Source organism: Peromyscus maniculatus, chromosome 22 (assembly GCF_049852395.1).
Source record: "Peromyscus maniculatus bairdii isolate BWxNUB_F1_BW_parent chromosome 22, HU_Pman_BW_mat_3.1, whole genome shotgun sequence".
NCBI classification, from domain to species: Eukaryota; Metazoa; Chordata; class Mammalia; order Rodentia; family Cricetidae; genus Peromyscus; species Peromyscus maniculatus.
This window is the reverse complement of record NC_134873.1, coordinates 56542055-56556242: the sequence shown is the minus strand read 5'-3', so window position 1 is coordinate 56556242 and position 14188 is coordinate 56542055. Positions and strand designations below refer to the sequence as shown.

Below are 14188 nucleotides of genomic sequence, written 5' to 3'. Positions count from 1 at the left end.
AGAGAGCCACCTGCCTCTGTCCCCCAAGTGATAAGATAAAGGTGTGTGCCACCATACCCAGCCTGAAAACCCTTTCATGTTTATAGCTGTCTACTTATCTTTTCTCTTGGATAGTGACCTTTACTAATATTGCTCAGATACCATGATTATCCATTTCAGGTCCACAACTCAATGGTTTTGGTGTGTTCACGAGTGTGTCCACCCAGGATTACACTTGCATCTCACAAACACTGAACCCAAACCTCAACCCCAAACCATTGCTTATCAACTTCTCTCTGGCAGGTGACTCAATGCACAGACTGTCATGTGTGGACCTCTATCTAACTGGCTTCTTTCACTCAGCACATTTTCAGGACTCTGTCCAATTTTCTCTATGTATTACTTTGTTTCTCTTAACACAGATGAACATCATATAGCCAGAACACATTTCATTGATACACTCACCCACTGGGGACATTGGGACTGTTTCCACCTTTTGGCTACAATGAGAAATGACAATCTTGGTGTTTGTGTGCCAATTTATGATGTGATGTTTTTCTTTCTCTTAGATATACACCTGTGGGAGCCCGTTCTCGGGTTCCTCGTGGCTTTACCCAGCAGGTCCGAATAGAGGATGATCAGGACCACGGGCCTGAGTGCAGGTGTCTGAGATGGTCTGCACTTGGCTGTGCTGGGGGAGGAGGTCTTTTGCTCCACCCCTTGGCGTCTCTATAAAAACCCTGGGCCAGAGACAGTCGGGGGCCATTGGAATAGGTTCCAGGCCCTCTCGAGGCTATCCTTTATTTTCTATCTGTTTATCTCCGCAAGATTCTCCGCAATAAATCCTTCTATCTAATATTTCCTGCTGCTTGCACTCAAGAAAACTCTGGGGAGCTGTGGGGTTGGTGGGTAAACGCCCCACACACACCCAGGACAGGAACCACTGCTTTTTACTGCTTGAGGACCTACCAGACTGTTTTTCCAAAGGGGCTGAAATTCTACATCCCCACCAGTGTACAAGAGTTCCATCTCTACCTCCCTGACTCTAACCTCACTCACAGTCAAGGCTGTTATTCACTTCTCAGATCTGTCCCTTCTCACTGGCTTACCGTCCATTACTTACTTTCCTGGAAAAGGCCTTTATTCAGGTCTCTTGCCTATTTTGCTGTTAATCAGCTATATGGGAACTTTTTTGAGGCGGGTCTCGTTATATAGACCAGGCTAGTCTCTGGCTGAGGAGAGGCTTCTGCCTCTGCCTCCCATGTACTGGAATTAAAGGTGTGCGTTTACTAGGCCTAAGATATTAATTATGTATTATGTATATGTGCAGATATTTTTGGCCTGTTTTGAGTTTCTTTATTTTTTTTTTTTTTTTTTTTGGTTTTTCGAGACAGGGTTTCTCTGTGTAGCTTTGCGCCTTTCCTGGAGCTCACTTGGTAGCCCAGGCTGGCCTCGAACTCACAGAGATCCGCCTGGCTCTGCCTCCCGAGTGCTGGGATTAAAGGCGTGCGCCACCAACGCCCGGCGAGTTTATTTGTATGAGGTTTATACGTGTTATTAGTAGAGTAAATGTATACAAAGAGAATATTTCAAAGAAATACACAGCACCTCAAATTCTACAAACTACATGATTTTATTTATAAAATTCACCATATCGCTTAAAGTTGCCATTTCAACAGTACCCAGTTACAGATCCCCACTTCAGAATACTTCTGAAAATGTTTTCGGGTAAAGTATCATTCATACTTCTGTGCACTGCTATCCCAGGTCCTGCCGGTGAGCACTGAGGAGGACACCCGGAGAGCTTACCCTCATCATCTTCACCCACTGGCGTTCTCATGTCACCTTTATTCGTGAGATAATTTCATTCACAAAACCATTATTCTTGGCGACCACCTCGGCCTTCAGTTGTTTTAGCCTCACTGTGATGTTCTCCTCCGACATGTCGGCAAAGGGGACCTGCTTCACCTTGGACAGGAACTCCATAATAATTTTCTCACCTTGCTGAAAAACACCCATGCCCCAACATCATTAAAATGTCTCTTTAAAGTCCTTTAGGCAGTAATGAACTTCTTTTCTTTTAAAGATTTATTTTTATATGCAGGGTAGTGGTGGTGCAGACCTTTAATCTCAGCACTCAGGAGGCAGAACCAGGTGGATCTCTGTTGAGTTTGAGGCCAGCCTGGGCTACAGAGCAAGTTCCAGGACAGGCACCAAAACTACACAGAGAAACCCTGTCTCGAAAAATGGAAGGAAAAAAAAAAGATTTATTTTTATTCATGTGTCTGTATGACATATGTCCATGGTGCCCTTAGAGGCCAGAGGATGGTGCTGGATCCCATGGAGCTAGATTTATAGGAGGTCATGACCCACCAGATGTGGGTGCTGGGAACCGAACCAGGGCCTCTGGGAAGCAGCAAACACTCTTCCTCAAGCCAGCCGGAGCAATGAACTCCTTAACTCTGATCTCAATGTGCTACTCCATGTTCAGCAAACATTTTTATTGAAGCAGGCAAGCAATTCTTAGAATCGCAAAGCCCTTGGCTGCTAAGAATTTCCCAGAGCAAGTCATTAATAAGACTGTTATATTTTTGTTTTGTTTTTCAAGACAGAATTCTTTGTGTAGCCCTAGCTGTCCTAGAACTCGCTCTGTAGCCCAGGCTGCTCTCAAACTCAGAGAGATCCACCAGCCTCTGTGGGATTAAATGTTGGGATTAAAGGCGTGTGCCACCACCTGCCCACATTTATATTTTATTCTCAGATGATAAGGAATTGAGATTTAGTAGTTCTTCGAGCCCTCTGCTTTAACTGACATGGAATTGAATCTCAGGGGAAAAGAACTTAAGGTTTATAAGGTATACTTTGGGCATAAACACTGAACACACACACACACACACACACACACATACACACACACATATGCATACACGTGTGCACATAGGATGTTTCCACTTCTACTTACTGCTCAGTGTTGTAAAAAATGACATGGTTATTACTTTTAGGGCAAATTCCTGAACTCATTCTTCATCTACAAAATGGGGATATTATCAACATCACACATTTCTCTTGATTTGAAGAATTTACAGCAGGTCCGAAGCAATGATGAGTACTATGTAATTTATTACAGCTGGTGAAGCAGAACTCAATAGCCTATTTTCACACAAAAGAAGCGAACAGGCAACCAGCAAGTATCCAGGAGCTAAAAAGCAGATATCTAACTAGTAAAAGAGAAGCACTTCTCCATTAAAAATCACATAAGGAGCTGGCGAGATGACTCGGCAGGAAAGGCAAGCCTGGCCATCTGAATTTGATCTCGTAGACCTACATGGTGGAAGCTGAGAATGAATGCCTGTAAGCTGTCCCTGACCTCCACAAGTGCACCAGGGCTCTCTCACTCTCGCTCTCGCTCTCTGGAAAATATCAACTCCAGCATTGCCAAGACAAAATGTACTTTCTAAAAAACAAAAACAAAAGCCTAAACTAACAGCAGTTAAGAATGTTGTCTTCTCTCGAAAAACCAAAAAAAAAAAAAGAAAAAAAAAAAGAATGTTGTCTTCTTTAGCTTTAAAACTTTTCAAAACATGTCTTCTTTTTTTTTTTTTTGGTTTTTCGAGACAGGGTTTCTCTGTGTAGCTTTGCGCCTTTCCTGGAACTCGCTTTGGAGACCAGGCTGGCCTCGAACTCACAGAGATCCACCTGGCTCTGCCTCCCGAGTGCTGGGACTAAAGACGTGCGCCACCACCGCCCGGCTCTCAAAACATGTCTTCTTATATCAAAAGTACATGATTTCAGTTTTCTTGGAAACTAGGAATTACATAAAACAGCCTGCCTAATTCCAATCTTCAGGATCTGTGAGTTTGATGTATTAAGGGAAGGGTGGATACAAAACCGTTCTGGGCTCAGGATGGCAGCTTTCCACGTCTAAAATTATGAGCAAGTTATATTTTTCCTCTTTGTACAGCAACTATCTATCTTTTAAAAAAAGAAAAAAAAAAAACACTGGGTAAAAACTAAAGCTGTGCCAAGTCCAAGTCTGCCCCAATGTACCGCACTGTAGCGCTGCCAGGAGCGGGCAGCAGCCGGAGTCGTCTACGACTGAGCAAGCCTGCGCTGTGAGGAAGAGATGAGCTCGACAGACACACACTGCAGCTGCAGCACCATTGTGAGCATCCGATCTGACCCACTAACTCGGAGGGCTCAACGCAGGATCCACCCTGGGAACAGACAGCCTGCCCACAAACAGTGCTCCGGAAGGAGTCTCCGACACACCCATTTCTCTTACTTGCTTATATTCTCAACAAAACGAGGGCAGAAAGGGTTTTTGTTGTTGTTTTACTTAGTCAATTTAGCTGGACATCTATAGCTTTAAAGATGAAATCTAGATTAACATGTATTTAATTAATTCTTTATATTCCTTACTCCTACTACCAAATCTAGTACTTTAGATGATACTGGGGGGCAGTGTGGGTGACAGGAGATGGGGGGCAGTGTGGGTGTGGCAGGAGATGGGGGGCAGCGTGGACGACAGGAGCTAAATCCAGAGGTTCCTGCGTGCTAAGCATGTGCTCTCACAGGACTACATCTGGCCCATATCCTTCCATCATACAAAGGAATATGGGATAGAAATTCAAGAGAGAGAGAAGCTGGGAGCCAGGAATGGTGGTCCACATGTTTAAATCCCAGCACTCTGGAGGAAGAGGCAGGTGGATCTCCGTGAGTTCGGGGTCAACGCAGTCTACATGGTAAATTCCAGCCAGAGCTATACGGTGAGACCCTATGTCAAAAATGAAACAAAACAACCCAACCACCACCAACAACCAACCCAGGGATATTTTTTGGTTATGCTAAGAAATATGAACCAGTAAGAATGACCAATAATCAAGTACTGGAACCCTGTAGCGGAAGCCAGACTCATCATGGTTCCCGATACGCACAACAGAGGACCAGTAACTAAAGCCAAGATGACCGACCTCTCTTTCCAGGTAGCACTTCTTGGCAGGTGGTTCCATTTCATCCCGTCCCTGGAAGGTTCCAATGTTCTGAAACTCCTCAAGTTCCAGAGCTTTCTGTCTGGCGCACTCAATCACATGCCGAGGGAAATTAGCAAGCTCAGCCACGTGAATCCCAAAACTCTGATCACACACACCTACAGGAGACAGGGGTGGAAAGAACCAGCGGCTACGTTAATGGGGTGTCCCTTTTATTGTCTCGTCAGAACACGTGATTTTAGATCATTTCAAACACACTAGCCAAGCGGTTCAGAGCACCTCAGACAAAACTCAAGGACGTGACTCACATCCTCACCCCCACTGTGCCTTACCGCCTCAAGAACAAGTGAACCCAGAGACTGTGGCCGCGCTTACGTATGGTGATGCACCTATAAAGCTGCTCGACTCAATCAGCACCAACTGATTAAAAAAGACTAGATACTGCTATAATCAACGAGGCCATTCCACCTCATCTGGTAATTAAAAGAGGTTTCTTTCCGGGGTAACTTACAACCAATAGGGGGTGGATTACAGGACCGGGGAGAGATGAGGTGCAGTCCAGTGTAGTTCTCTGGGGAACTCTGACTTGGTCTGCAAACCCAGCCACCAGGACCACGAGGAGCTACGCATCTCGGGTCATAAGGGGTCTCCTCTTGCCACACCCCAGGGGCAGGTCATAGGCAGGGGTGGCAGTTACCTGCTGCCATACTGGGGCAGTGTCTCAAGGTCAAAGCTGGAAGAGCTACCGACTACAACTAGGTGTACTTATTTATTCCTGCACTCTGTCTAGAGGCAGACTGCTCAACTGGACACAAACAAAAGTCGACCATGGGCAAGTATCGGCTAGCACACCTGTGAGGGGTGAAATTGCTTGATTTCTCTGTGCCACACTTGTCTAAGCCCTGAGAATTCTGAGGCCACTTCTGTAGTATACAGCACACAAATAGCAGCAACTTAAAAACAGAACCAGAGTTTCATGCTGAATGCCAGATCTACCCAAAATACCGTTTTCTCTAACAAATATCAATAATGTGAACACAGTAGCTCAAAATAATTCCCACTGCAGCAAAACAAAGAGGAAACATCAAGACCATGAGAACAGTAATAAGAACAAAAACATGTTCGTGGGAAATCAAGACAGACACATGAAAAACCTTATTCTGGGAGTTGGAGAGATGGCTCCGAGGTTAAGAGCACCAGCTGTTCTTCCAGGTCATGAGTTCAGTTCCCAGCAACCACATGGTGGCTCATAACCACCCATAATGAGGTCTGGTGCCCTCTTCTGGAGTGCATACATGTAGGCAGAACACTGTATGCATAATAAATAAATACATCTTTTAATTAAAAAAAAACTTATTCTGATGACTGGTGAAATAATCATCCAACATGGTCAAGAAACCTTTCAGAAGGTTAGTACCATTGATACTGTAATGTGAGTGAGAGCCAGACCACAACCACCAGATTTTCTAGGAGGAGGCCACAGCATTAGCAGATGAACATTCCAGAGCCACTTCTAACAGCGCCAGAGCATCTGGACTCACCAGCTTTAAATGACCATGTTTCTAGAACACAATCCTAAAAACATGAAGAGCCACATATGGCTCAATGGTTAAAAGCATGGACTGCCTTTCCAGAGGACACAGTTCAGTTCTTGGCACTCAAGTGAGGTGGCTTACAACTCCCTACAAGTCGAGCTGGAGGAGATCCAACCTTTTCCTGTCTCCGTAGAGTACTCACATGCACTAAGCCACACACAGACAAGACATAAATACACAGTTCAAAATAAAATAAAAAAAATTCTACAAAAAATAGTTACGTCAAGGTACTTTCTCTCCTCCACACACATACTTCAAAAAACAGCAACAAGCCAGACTGTGATGGCCACGCCTTTAGTCCCAGCACTCTGTGAGTTCCAGGCCAGCCTGGTCTACAGAGCGAGATCCAGGACAGGCACCAAAAGTACATGGAGAAACCCTCTCTCAAACCCCCCCCACCCCTATCCCCCCGCAAAAGAAACCAGCAACCAAAACAACCTACATCTGTAACTGTAATAACTCAATCCCTCTTCCCCTTTATTATTTTGATGCAGTAATGCAGATAATGGAAACTGCTCTTGTCTAGACTAGAAAGCCAGCAGTAAAGAGCTCCTTAAAAACAATTAACAACAATCGAGAATAAATAACGTGATGGTTACTACTTCCGACACTGAGTCCCCGTCAAGCTGTGCATGCCCACCTTTTTTCACTTGGTAAAGCATAGTTAAGGTTTCTTCACTAGTTAGCGCTGTGACATGCAGATTGTTGACAGTTGGTATCTGGCTGGCCAAAGCCGTGAGTTCATGGAAATGGGTTGCAAACATGCAAAAGGCACCAATCTTCGTTGCAATGTACTCCGAGATAGCCCAGGCTAACCCAAATCCATCATAAGTAGATGTTCCTCTTCCCAGTTCATCAATGATTATTAAGGAATCTTTGGTTGCTGACCTGAAATGCATAATTACACGATATAGAATGTAGTTTGGAGTCTGGTATGGTGGCGCTCATCTTTAATTCCAGCACTCAGGAGGCAGAGGCTGGTGGATCTGTGAGTTCAAGGCCAACCTGGGCTACAGATTTTCAAGATAGCCAGGGCTACACAGAGAAACCCTGTCTCGAAAAACCACCACCCACATCCACACCCACTGTAGTTCAGAGATCAGGACAGAAGAGGGGAAAGAGCCAGAGGTAGTGGATGTCTGCAGCATAATATTCTTTGTTGAACACAGGCATGGCACACATGAGTCCACATTAGCGAGTGTTATCTCTCTCTCTCTCTTTTTTGACTTTTTGAGACAGGGTGTGTCTTTGTAGTCCTGGCTCTCCTAGAGTTCATTATACAGACGAGGCTGGCCTCAAACTCACAGATACCCAGCTGCCTCCCCAGTGCCGGGATTAAAGGAGTGCGCCACCGCTCTCCACGTGCTTCTTTTCCTGTCAATTGCCACTTCATTTCTTTAAAGGTAAAGTTATAGATTTATTGATCAATCGTTGGTGTTAAACTGCAACACCACAGAGGATTTCAGCACTCTCTACAACAGCAGCAGGTAAAAGAACAAATGAGCACAAGACATAACAACCATCGGGGAGGAAGTATTTTCACCATTAGAACTGTAAGACTGGACTGGAGAGGTGGCTCGGTGCTTAAGAGCACTGGCTGCTCTTCCAGAGGACCCAGGTTCAATTCCCAGCACCTACATGGCAGCTCACAACTGTCGGTAACTCCAGTTCCAGGGGATCTGACACCCACGGCAAAACATCAGCACATAAAACTTAAGGAACTTAAAAGATAGAGGAGGGTATGGGTAAAGGACAAGGAGGACTGTTCCAGGTGTCCTGAACAGTGGAAGCAATGACCCGAACCATTGAGAACGTTACTATGTATTTTATGTGGTGTATCTGTGTGTGCTCCACGGGCATAGAGGAACATAGAGGAACACGAGTTGGAGGCATCAGATATACTACAGCTGCACCTCTGCACCTAGAGTTACAGAGAGTTGTGAGCCGCCATGTGGGTGGGTGCTGGAAACCAGGTCCTCTGCAAGAGCAGAAGTACTCGGAACTGCTGAGCCCTCTCTGGTCCAAGAACTGTATTTTACAAGATTACAAGCCGCTTCCCCTCTGTGTTCAGACACTTGCTATGTTGCCCAGGCCAGTCTCAAACAACTAGGACTGAGTTCCTCCCTGTCCACAGAGCAGCCCAGGCCAACAGGTGTCCCCGCTCCAGTCACCCTTTTAAGATAACATAAGTGCATACAGCTCACAGGCAAACAATCACTAAACCAAGAATGAATCCACAAATATATTTCACACAAAGTGGGGCCACAGGTCTCCATTTTCAGGGGACGGAGACACACACATACCTGAGGATAGACGCAGTCTCCAGCATTTCAGCCATGAACGTGGAGACACCTTTCAGCTGACTGTCACCAGCCCCAACTCGAGCCAAGATGCAATCCAAAATGGACACCTCTGCTGACTCACAGGGCACAAAACACCCGATCTGGGCCATGAGCACAATCACCCCAGTTTGACGGATGTATGTTGATTTACCTCCCATATTGGGACCTATTAAACAAATTACATCAAAAAGCAAGACATTGATTTCTTTCACTAGCAGTTGAGATACTAGTCGTTCAAAACTGCAACTGAAGATTACTTAAGTCACAATGGTATGCAAATCAGACACACAAGCCATCGGAAAAACATGCACCAAGTCACCGTCCACACTGCATCCAAACGCAATGTTCCCGCCGTTTCTTCAGACAAACCTGCACTGAGCCCTTTTACAGGAGACAGGTCATACATAAAACACACGGCTAACCTGGAGCTTGACTCTGATGTATAAATCTACATATATTACCCTGGCTAAGTTACCTACAGGCTAATTTAATGATGTCAAGAGTAGACCCAACTGATTAGTCAACAGATTATTCATTAATAAATGGGCTAGTAATGAATAATCAGTCTGGGCAAACTCCTCATTATCACTTAAACTCCATGCTACATGATCCTTCTTTTGGCAAATGTACAATTTCCTTGTTTGGGTCAGGTTAAATAAACAATTTAAATAGCCACTTAGGGAAATGATAGAATGACGTCATAACTTCCCCAAGTTTATCTGCATAACTCTTCCTTATTGTTTTCTAGACTCTGGATCTGCTTACTATCTCTCAGAACAGCTCAGCTACTTTTAAATGAATATGAACACAGTGCTACATCTCAAAAGGATTGAGAGCCTAAGCTAAGTTTTTCCAGGAGACAATTCCTATCCACTCTTCTAAAGACCAACTCTGGTGAGCTTTGTGGGTGAAACAATGTTTGTTTTAAATGCTCTGAATGCCTGCAACAGAATTTTTTATTGATATAATATTATCTCCTAAAGTTTAGCCACCCCAAAAGACTTCCTTCTAATCAAGATCTGAAAGCATTACCAACCTGAGTAATACATTTTTTTTTCCTAATGTCAGAAACAGAGACTTTCTTCATCAATTTAAAACACATTATTTCTATTCCAGCATTTAAAAAAAAAAAGGGGGGGGGGGGGTAACCCTTCACAAAAGGCCCAGAAAGTAGGTTTTTGGTTTGTGCCTTTCCCCTCCTTAAACAAAGTTGAGCAGCTGGGTAGTGGTGGCGCAGGCCTTTAATCCCAGCACGGGGGGTGGGGGGGTGGGGGGGAAGGCAGGTGGATCTCTGTGAGTTCGAGGCCAGCCTGGTCTACAGAGCAAGTTCCAGGACAGCCAGGACTACACAAAGTAACCCTGTCTTGAAAAACAAGAAAACAACAACAACAAAAATTTACCAGTAATGATGTGAAACATCTGTTTATCCTTTTCAAAATGCACATCATTCGGAATAAAGGCAACTTCATCTTGAACTTCAACACAAGCGTGCCTGGAGGCTTTCAATATAATTCTTCCTGTTCCTTTCTCCAAGATGACTGGCCGTACGTAAGGAACCGGTGCGGCATTTGAGACGTGAGCAAAGCTGACCACGGCATCTAACTGAGCTAACACATCATTGAGCGTCTGCATTGGCTCCACATAGCCTGCAAAAACATGAATCAGGTCATGCACATGGGATTATCAAATAATAAACACACACCTTATAATGAAGACCATTCAAAAACTCAACAAGTCTGCTATGATGAAATTCAAAAAGAAGCCTGAAACTACGGACTGGAGAATTGGTTCAGCGGTTAAGCGCACTGGCTGTTCTTCAAGAGGACCCAGGTTCAATTCCCAGACCCATATAGCAGCTCACAACTGTCTAACTCCAGTTCAGGGGATCTGACACCCTCACACAGGCATACATGCAGGCAAATCACCAATGCACATGAAATAAATAAATCTTTTAAAAAAAAAGGCTGAAACTCAATGCAGTGTTAAATTTTTAAATATCCTCAATGCTTTCCTTATAAAATCCCAACTAACTAGCACAAAAAGGCACTTCCCCCTCCTGCAGGATATTAGCTGAGCCTCAGTTTGTGCATCTGGTGCACGCAGAGCACTTCAGTGTCGTGGGTCCTGACGGCCACTTGACACACATTCAGGATGCCACACTGCGGCCGCAGCGCTAGAACCAAGTGATCACACAAACTCGCTAGCACAGGCTAGACTAGAGACGTGAAGACGGCAATGTCAGAATTCAGGGCTGACTCTGAATGCTAATGGGGTGAGGACAAAGCCACCACGTGTCTCCTAACCTACCACACGGGTGTCAATGTCAGCAGAGTCCAGAACACAGCTTAACTTCAAGAATATGTAAGATTTTCTGTTCAAATGCCTGGAAATGTGCTTCTTTTTTATTTATTTATTTTTTTAGACAGGGTCTCACTATGTAGACCAGTCTGGCCTTGAACTAGGAGGTCTGCTGGCCTCTGCCTCCGGAGTGATAAGATTAAGAGTGTGTGCCACCATGCCCAAACGTTTCATTTTTCATTCTCTTGTTCTACATAAAAGTAATGCTTTGATAATTAACTTAAAAATGGCCAAATAAAATAATCATCTCATCCTATCATAAAATTATGTTCTTGTTGTTGTTTGAAAGGAAAAGCAAGAAAGTGAAGGCCTAGGAATTAACTGACCACTAACGCAGTACTTACTAAAATATACTGACTTCGAAATGACAGGACTCAAAGCCAGGGCTTTGTGTATGTCAGACAAGCTCTTCACAGCTGAGTATACAACCACTTGTTATTACCTCTAAACCTGGTAAGATTCCAGCCACACTGGGGCTGGGAGACGACTCAGTGGTTAAGAACACCAGCTGCTCCTGCAGAGGACCTGAGTTCAGTTCCCAGCACTCACACTGGGTAGCTCACAACTTAACTCCAGTTCCAGGGATTCCAATGCCCTCTTCTGGCCTCCACAGACACCTGAATGCATGTGTTGAATATGACTGTAATCTCAACACTTGGGAGGCAAGAGGGTGATGAACAAGACTAGCCTACAAAGTATGAACTATCTCAAACAAAATTAAAACAAGTAAACTTTTTTTTTTTTTTTTTTTTTTTTTTTGGTTTTTCGAGACAGGGTTTCTCTGTGTAGCTTTGCGCCTTTCCTGGAGCTCACTTGGTAGCCCAGGCTGGCCTCGAACTCACAGAGATCCGCCTGCCTCTGCCTCCCAAGTGCTGGGATTAAAGGCGTGCGCCACCACCGCCCGGCACAAGTAAACTTTTTTATAATTAAAAAAAAATTAGGCATTTATTTATTGTGTGTGCATGACTGTACACACGTAATCCACTGCACACATATGGACATCAAAGCACAACTTTTGGGGGCAGTCAGGTCTTCCCTTCTACCTGTGGGGCCTAGGGACCAAATCCAGGTCACACAGCCTAAGGCAGGCACCTTTATCCACCAAGCCATTTCACAGGCTCTGTAAGATCTGTATAAGCATCTTGTCTCAACTTTGAGGCTGGCCTGGGCCAAAAGCTGAACCCAATGGAGAAAGACAAGAAGGAGAAAAAGGAAATCTAAACTGTTTCCCTACATTTTAAAAGTTAGCATGAATTCAGGCTGACTCCAAATACGAAGCTCCAGGTTCAGAGGTTACAACCCAGACCTTTACTAGCAGGCGATGAACAGTTTCTGTTTTGTTTTGTTGGTTTTGAGGAAGACTCACAGTTGAAATAAACAGTATTTATAGGTTCTTTAAAATATAAATTAGATTCAAGAACACAAATCAACTAAATTACGGTGCTTCAGTTACCTGATATCATCAAGCAAAAATATAATCTTAATAAACCATCCCATTCATTTCTGCACCAATACATACAGCATGTTAAAATAAAACCTCAAGTTCTGCCTTTCTTCTGCTTTATTATGAACGCTCATAACAGTGAAACAGTTTACAGAATTAAACATGCACATAGCTTTTTCAGATTCATCACTCCTAAGAAATCAGCACACAGCCCTCAGAAAAAAACATCTCCGTTTCTTCACGCTGTCGTGTGTTCTAGACCACGATGACGGTATTTCCCCCAGCTGTCCGCTATGCTGGAGTAAGTGTGCTCTAGACCATGGTGGTGGGGGTCACAGGACCGTACAGTAGTTAGTGTTCCCATTTTCCCCAGCTCTATTCTCAACTGCAGCTCTGGGCCTTTGACTTGGTTGGTATGTTCCTTTAAGTCTCTCTTAATCTTGAACAGAGCGTGTCCCTCTTATGATTCTTGAAAGGACCATTTGTAAAGAGTCCACGCATGAAAAAGAATGAATGTCCCACGATCCAGATCCACCCAATGTTTTCCTGTTTCTACAGCAGGCTAATGTGTGGGGCAAGACTACAGCACAGTGCTGCTGTGGGTCTGAATCAGCTCAGCTCGTGCCGTCATCCCACGGCTGCTCCTGTCAGCGCTCACCTCCTGGGTGTTTATCTGTAAAGTTTATGTCTAAACCCTTCAGACTAACACACATCACTACCTACCCTGCACTAAACATACACTCTCGCCATTCTATAGGCAGGTAACATACCGCGATTCACATTGCCCCTTCAAAGAAAAAAAGACCACCTCCAGTGATGCATCAAGACTAGACAGAAAATCCATGTAACAGCATACCGAACTGACCACCATGTATAATCTGTACTTGGCTTTATAATTAAGTAAATATCACTTAAAAGGAACAAGATAATGACTTAAAGGAACAATGTACAGTGGTTCACACCTTCAATCTCAGCCCGTGAGAGGTACGACAAGAGCACACTTCAGCTAAGGAGTTCAGAGACGACCAGGACAAGTGATCCTGCCTTCAAACAATAAGAGCCAGTGAGAGGGCTGAGCGGATCAATGCCTGCCACCAAGCCTGACTACTGATTACTGGAGTCCAATCCTAGGACCCACAAAGTAGAAAAGAGAACCGATTCTTGCAAGCTGTCCTCTGGCCTCTACAAGCACAGGCATGCATGCACACATACAGATAAATAAATGTAATAATAAAAAATTAAAACAGAAGCAAAACTATCTTCAAACAGCCTGATGCTTTTCTATTAAACAAACAGGCCATATTCAAAACATTCCATTTACCTGAAGAAATATTGACAATTTCTTTAACAATGGCATCCTGGGCCTCCTCATACTCGCCTTTATTCTTAGTATATTCTTCATTTAAAGAAGACAGTTCACTGCAAATCAAAACATGGCATTATTAAAAATATCAAAATGTTTGCCAGAAATAAGGTTAATTA

General features: G+C 44.1%; 1 protein-coding gene across 1 annotated transcript in view; it reads right to left on the bottom strand.

The window, feature by feature from the left end:
- Window positions 1-1593: 1593 nt before the first annotated feature.
- The window catches only part of Msh2 (mutS homolog 2), a 60143-nt gene continuing 47548 nt past the window's right edge, over window positions 1594-14188 (bottom strand). The window contains exons 11-16 of the mRNA XM_006986485.4: window positions 14028-14125; window positions 10305-10550; window positions 8866-9070; window positions 7203-7450; window positions 4950-5125; window positions 1594-1983 (exon numbers count right to left, since the gene is read on the bottom strand). Of these exons, the coding sequence (XP_006986547.2) occupies window positions 1816-1983; window positions 4950-5125; window positions 7203-7450; window positions 8866-9070; window positions 10305-10550; window positions 14028-14125 (1141 nt within the window). The 3' untranslated portion in view covers window positions 1594-1815. The remainder of the gene's footprint in view (window positions 1984-4949; window positions 5126-7202; window positions 7451-8865; window positions 9071-10304; window positions 10551-14027; window positions 14126-14188) is intronic.